General features: G+C 38.1%; 1 protein-coding gene across 1 annotated transcript; it reads right to left on the bottom strand.

The window, feature by feature from the left end:
* Positions 1 to 1,050: 1,050 nt before the first annotated feature.
* On the bottom strand, positions 1,051 to 6,552 carry CIPC (CLOCK-interacting pacemaker). The gene is made up of 3 exons (XM_009886985.1): positions 6,376 to 6,552; positions 5,304 to 5,473; positions 1,051 to 1,929 (listed from the first exon to the last, which is right to left on the bottom strand). Exons 1-3 carry the CDS (start codon positions 6,440 to 6,442, stop codon positions 1,051 to 1,053), a joined length of 1,116 nt encoding a protein of 371 aa, XP_009885287.1. The 5' UTR covers positions 6,443 to 6,552.
* Positions 6,553 to 7,228: the final 676 nt, after the last annotated feature.

Genomic DNA, 7,228 nt, shown 5'->3' with positions numbered 1-7,228 from the left:
ACATTAATCTGATTTCTCTAAATAAAAAAAGAGGAAAGGGAGACGGGAGACAGACTTGCTTCACCACAGGCCATTGTGCTCCTTTTCCTTTCACCTCTCTCCTCTTTCCATTTTTTTTTTTTTAATACTTAGCAATGTTTTCACAGAAAAAAAAGTTTAGGCTTGTAAACTAAAGATACACATGTTAAATAATATGCAACTAGTCTTGCCAAATTAATCCTGATGAATCAGTATCTTCCTTGTACTATTTTAAAAATAAAGTCACTGCAGTTTTTAATAACAATGTTTAATCTGTTAGCTACCAAGAAAATCCAAAGCCACTTGCCTTGTACACTTGTTAGCCATTAATAAATATGGCTTTGGAACAAACACTTGCAGTGCAAGCTTTGTGATTTTTCACTCACTCAAACTGTACAGATCAAAATCAAATGTATACTCATGAAAACATTTCATTTCACTTGGGTCCTAAGACACTCATCACTTTGACCAAAGACTGCAGCAAATATAGAATGCTGCTTCAGCACAAGCAGATTTCCACCAATTCAAATGTGTTAAAACCCCAAAACAATACTCTCTGCTACAACAAAGGACAGCAACAGCCTAAAGCTACCACTCCACCAACATAAGTTTCCTCTCCTTACACCAACTCCCTTCATCTACTTGCAGCTGATGATGGCCCAATATTGGGGCTCATTCTGCTGTTCCATTCTCAGAACTGACTATCTGAAGATAGGAATAGGAAGATGCTTGCTTGCAGAATACTGCAAATGACTGTCTTTTCACTGCAGGAATGGGAACATGCCAGCAGAGTACATCCAAGCTTCTCAAGTCCAAGGAAGTACACAGAGTTAGCACGGAGTTCAAGGTCACACTGAAGTAGTAAGTACCCATTCTGTCAAGACCCCACCACGCTATTCCAGTCCCACAACTAGCTCTGAAGACAAGTTGTTAACTTCGCAAGTCTTGGACTCAGAAAATGCTCAAGTAAAAGCTTGAGACAGGAAATAGGAGGCACAGAAATAACTTGATCAACACCTATGTACCTTTTCACTACACGCTGGGATAAGTGGAGTCTTCAAGCTTGCTATCAGCTTTATCAGACCCTGTTAGAGATGCTTCTAGCTCTGCCCACGACTGTGGAGCATTGTTCTTTATTGCCTCTATGAAAAGCTGTGTTTGGTGCTTCAGCCGGTCCAGCTCGGCCTGAGTCACTTGGTTCTGATGAATGAGCTCCTTGGTTTTTAAAGTGATCTCCAGCAATCCTGACCTGCGTAGCACAACGAGTGTATTCTGAAAGCGTCTGCACTTGCTTTGTTGTTGCAAGAGCAGCTCAGGGGTAGTGCAAATCTCTTCTGGTATCAATGGGGGGCTCCACACTGCAGACTGAATTGTAGTCTGTGCTGCACTCTCACTCTCATGAGGGGTACACTTTGTTGCCTGCAGTGTTCCAAAAGGCAAAAGTGGAGTCAAACCCGGCACTTTCTGAGCATCACTGGAAACACGATGAAAACCAGGAAGAGCTGACAGTTTTCCGCTTGTCACCAGAGTTGAAGAACTTTGCTGGTTAGAGTCCTGAGGGGTCTTAAAGCTAACTGGTAGATGGGCAAAAGGACTAGTAGGCAAGCCTGTGCTCCTCAATACAGGAGAAGTCTCCATTTTGGGTGCTTCTGTGCAGAGTCGTTTATGGCAATTAGTTTCCTGACGTTCTTCTGGATCAAAGGAGTGATCTCTTTTGCAGGGCTGCGGTGCTATTTTGGGATAAGAATTCAGGATGGGCAGGTAATTAGTGGAGTCATTTCTCTTTTTCCCAACAGGGTGAGGGTTAATGGGAGGTGGGATTGATGGACGAAGAAACACTAGCTGCGGCTGAGCTGGAATCACTTCAAAGGATGGCTGCACAGTCCAAGATTGGAGCTGTGATGAACTCCCCTGAGAAGCACAAGCGGGAAAAAACAGAAGTCTTACAACCACATTGTTGAAGAGGATCAAAAAACCTTAAATGAAATAGGTGGACTGTGCCATTTCTCCTTATTTGATATAGTGTCCAATTAATACGTTCTGAACAGTTTTCCATCAAACTCATCCTTTTCTTTTTCTGACAACAGAGCACAGCACTCGAATCAAAGCTGTAATCCATAATCCTTTTACTATGGAACTGCAGATACATTTAAAAACAATTCTGAAAAAACAAATCTGAATTTCTATGTGCTTTCCTAAATGAGGATTACAGTGCATGCTTATATTGTACAATGCTCATGTAAAAGTTTGACCCAGACTTGGGGTCGAACAACAAGTGTACAGAAAAGTTGAAAAATAATTAAGCATTGTGGTTATGAAATATTTTAAGAGAGTCAAAGAAAGATTACACAGACATTTTAGGAACATTTCAGACTCCCTCTTTGTTGAAAGGCAGCAACTCTAATCTTGTCAATTCTACTCTTACAGAAAGCTTTTGAAAATGTTATTTAAAATAGACGACAGCTGTTCTTTAAGTCTTGCAATCTCAAGTACAACAGACAGTTTCAATAAATATAAAGCCATGAAGTAGAAAAGAAAAAAAGCTGAATACCAACCAATGCAAGGAAAAAAAACCTGTTGTAAGCCCAGAGCAGTTTAACTCCACACCTCCGGTGAAATGGTGCACACCAATAAAACTTAAAAGCATTATATTTCAAGAAAAAGTTTTTACTCCCTTCCACAAGCCATATTCTGCAATATTCAATCTTTACAAGACGTTACCTCTTACTCCGCAAATACATTACTACAGATTTTCACAAGATCTCCTGGACAAAAAGCACGTGCGCTTTGCTCCAAACATATCAAATGGTCTAGTAAGAGATATTATTTCTTTTTGAAGCAAAAATCTCACTTTTTAACACATTTAGGTCATCACCACTACAATTATACTAATATAATATACTGTCAGCTGCTCTTCCAGTTCCATACGACTGGAAACGCTACTGGCAGGCCTGCTGAAGACACAGTTTTTAGCTAATGCAAATACATTTTGTTATTTTTAGTACTATACTGAGCCATCTGAAATCCACCTCCTTTCCCCAGTCTCATAAGATTTAAACTGGCAAATGCTAGCATGCTTTGCTGAACTCCATTTCCCCAGTAAAGGCCTGAACATGTCAAAAGCAGGTATTACCCACTGATTAGGACACTGAGACTTGGAGATGAGATTCAGTTACCTACTCTGACACAGAATTCCTTTGGTTCAGTAAGCAAGATGCTTATGGAACAGGAGTACAGAACTTGTAAAAAAGAAATATTACTACCTTATCAGAGAAGAAAGGACAAACACATTCAAAAGAAAAGTATCTGGAGATCTTAGGAGTGAGGAAGTATATAAATACAGTGTCTATACACATACAGGACAGAACGTGCAGCCTTAAGGAACAAAGTTTTGTGGTCAGAAGTTGTCATTTACTGCACCATTGTACAGTATCTAGAACAGTAAAGCCCAAAAATTATTGGGGCCAAAAGAGCTGTGGTAACTGTTTAGTTTGGTTTTGTTTTTTCCTAACTATTATCTACTTTCTTCTCCTTCCCACTCACATTGTGTTCTGCTCTTGTTCTCCTACCCAAATTCTCATTTTTAGTAGAGGACACATTTATTTTACTAATTCTGCAAAGTGGTTCGGGTTTTTTTAAATGAAAGCTAACATCCTGCATGCATCAGTGTCTTCTAGACAAAAAGCCTTCCTACTTATTAAATACTTTTACAGACTTAGAGAAACCTTGCCACAAGGAGAGTGGCAATTCTCTGTGTTTCAGAGAATTAACCTGCTCGATTTTTTTTTTTTAGTAACATTATTGTTAGCTGTTTACACTCTGAAATTGGGACAGCAGGTAACCATCACTGCACAGGATCACAGTGGTTTTAAGACAGAAGGATGATGCTGATAGTAACTGGAACAAATAAACAGCAGTAACTGCATGCTTATTGCAGTAAACACTTTCCAATTTAACATCATTGTCCTTAACCATACATAATTAGACCTAGGTGTTATGACGCACTGCTCAAGAGAACCGAGTCTGGTAATTGTATCTTCCTCCACAAACTCCCCTTTTGCTACACTACCAGTTGGGTTTTTTTATATATATATAATTTTTTTATATATGTATATTATCTATTTTTTAAATATATATATTAGCTACTTCTCCTAACTGTTTGCAACACAACCTGGAGTTTAACATTAGACTACCACTGCAATCAGTGTGTAATTTTTGAGCTTTGGGCCAAAGGCTATCAACCTTTGGTGAAGCTTGCCTACTCCCTACTGAATTAAAACTTCAGCATTTGTTTAGACAGTGTTTTTTTCCACACATCTAGGTACATAACTATAAAAAAAATTGTTTGTCAAGATAAAGCACAATGCTCAGAGATCAGAACAATCTCCCCCATAAATGAATAAGGTGCCAAATACTAACAGAAATCCATACCTGTGTCAGCATTGATACACAGTATTTTAATTTAATAGGTTTTGCTTGTCATAACAGATTCAGTAGAAAAATAATCAGGATCTGTATCTTTTTCGCCTTCTCGCCATATTTTCAGAAGTATTTAATAAAAAACATTGTCAGAAAACAGGAGTACTCAGCAAGAGGTCTAATAATATGGCAATACTTTGAACTCGGAGCTCTCTATCTCCTGTTACAATGTAAAAGTTAGGAGTCTCACAAACATGCTGAGGAACAACACATAACAAGATACTGGAGGTCATAAATAGCAATGTAATTGTTGCAATGTGAGCCATCGCATGCAACTAAGATAAAAAACTGTTAAAAAAAGTAAAAATACCACAGCTAACTTCAGATGCAGATTTAATTTTTTCATTTATAACATTCTGGATTAATGTTTCCCATTGCACACAAAGAACTTGAGGACCTAAGAACCAGGAAGCAAAACCTATCATCCTACTTTACTGTCTTTATTGAATGAAAAAGAAAACATCAGCTTTCAAAAGGAGAAACACTCACTTTTTTTCGTTTGATCTTTGGTGCTATTTACATAACATTCTTAAAGATCTATTTTTGGGGGATCCCTTTGAGCCAAAGAGGTTTAGTAGATGTAGTAGAGCTTCTTCATTTCACATTTTTTTCCATCTTAGTGCCTCTCAAAAGAACAGGCTGTCACAATAGAACTTTTCAAGTTACCAGTTATTTTCTGGACTGCAACAACTTTGTAAAATCTTTTTGAAAGGAAAAATATTTAAAAATTTATGGAAAATATTAAAAAAAACAAACAAACAATTTAAGAATACACAATATTTTCCAATATATTATTTCTTCCCTACCTGCTTAACTAACACGTTTTTCATTACGACCATAGGAGAAAGCGCAGGAAAGGAGTTGCTTGTGGTCACTGGGCATTGCCAAGGCCCATCCTCTGCATTCCAACACAACGCATTCAGCACATCCTCCGAGTCAGTCTGTTCCATAGCACTCAGGCACTCTGAACTTCCATCTGCCAGATGTAGAATTCAGCTGTTAGTTGTTTTGCATGCAGCATGCTTGCCACCTCCTTTCAGTTCTACTATTTTGCTTCCTTTCAACCAAGCCACAAAGAACAATAAAGTTTAGTTCTGGAATACCAGTAAAATTACACCTGCTGAGAGACAGCTGTCAAACAGCTTTTAATAAAAAGCTTTATATTCCAGGCCAGTTCTCATTACTTTTTGTTCTTTTGTACTTAGTCTCCAAGGGACTGCACACCATCATGAAGACTGCTCTAAAACCTTGTGCAGGAAAAAACTACAGGTTCCAGCATTGCCACAGCCATATTCTGTCCTGCAGGCATTTTGTGTCTTGAAATCTTCTATCTACAAACCCAATAAAGCAAGTATCTCTCACCAAAGCTTTTTTTTTTTTTTCTTTTAAAGGCAATCTTTGCAGTTTTGTTGAGTATTAAAATGGCACACTATGTCTACTTTCTACTGATGTTATAACAATGACTCTGGTTTATCAGGCTCTACTGACAATCTAGTCAAATCATAAAGAGATTTTAAACAGCATAATCCAACAGTTCATTCATCACTGCAAGGAACAAAAAGTAATTTTGCAATCCCCACTTCTAGACTGTGAAGTCTGAAATTCTTCCATTCGTTTCTTATTAGGCACATTTTAAATTCCCATGACATTCAAATGCATAGGATGAACTTTATAACTACATAAAGCTCCACTCCAGAAAAGTTTGATGGTGGGATGTCTGCAGATGCAACCTGTCTTGCATACAAAGGCCCTCCCAGGTAATGAGACACAAACTGTAAGGGGCTGAAGTCAGATTTGGCAAACATCACCAATAAAAGCAAAGTCTGAGCAAGATAACATTAAAAAAAAAAAAAAAGGTAATGCAGTGGTTTTCTAAACCTGAATATCCGGAGTCCTTGTCAGATTCAGCTGCCGCCATGCTGAAGTGATGGTTCAAGCTCTTCATTTCAGTCACTTTGCCCAATAGTTCCTTGAGGGTCTCAATAGATGGCTATTTTGTCTCCATGCTTCCATAGTGCCACAGGCAGTTTTTAACACCTTTTCCATTGAGGAACTACAAAAATAGTTAAGAACAAAAAGGGACTTTTCTAAAGAAAGATTCATGAGTATAAGACAACAAAGGCAGCCATGTTTGTCCTTATGGAAATCTAGTTATCAAAGGTTTGCTGCATCTGTTAAGCAATCTGTAGAATTCTATCAAACTCCCAGCTTCGCATTTGCTATGTTTATCACACATGTAGGTTAGCAAAGGCTTGCCAATAAAACCACAGTTTATTTCCTGCGAAACTCTCTAGACTATGCATGTTTAATAACATATTAGAGAGTAGAAAAGATGATGCAAGAATTGTTGCATCAACCGACACATTACTTTGTAGGATCTTCTGGACTAGAGTTTTCCACCTGCTTTAGGCTGATTTTTTTAAGTTTCAGGAAAGTTCCCATGATACAGTCTTTCAGTCCCCTGCACCAGCTACAAGAGAACAACATCACACTAGGCACGGCTGTTGAGTCCTTTAGGGTAGGTTAAAAGATACCAAAAAACCTAAGGCACAGGAACGAAGACATTAAATGAAGCAGAAATATAGTACAGATATTTTACTTTTTTTTAAAATGTATTTATTTCTTACTACAGCCGTGAATGCCACCAATGAATTAAAGGTATTTTAGAAGTACTGAAGACATGGATGCAATTGAAGGGGCAGAATGCACCCACCTCATTCAGCTACTTTCT

Source organism: Charadrius vociferus, unplaced genomic scaffold (assembly GCF_000708025.1).
Source record: "Charadrius vociferus isolate BGI_N301 unplaced genomic scaffold, ASM70802v2 scaffold14, whole genome shotgun sequence".
NCBI lineage: Eukaryota > Metazoa > Chordata > Aves > Charadriiformes > Charadriidae > Charadrius > Charadrius vociferus.
This window is presented reverse-complemented; position numbering and strand designations above follow the sequence as displayed.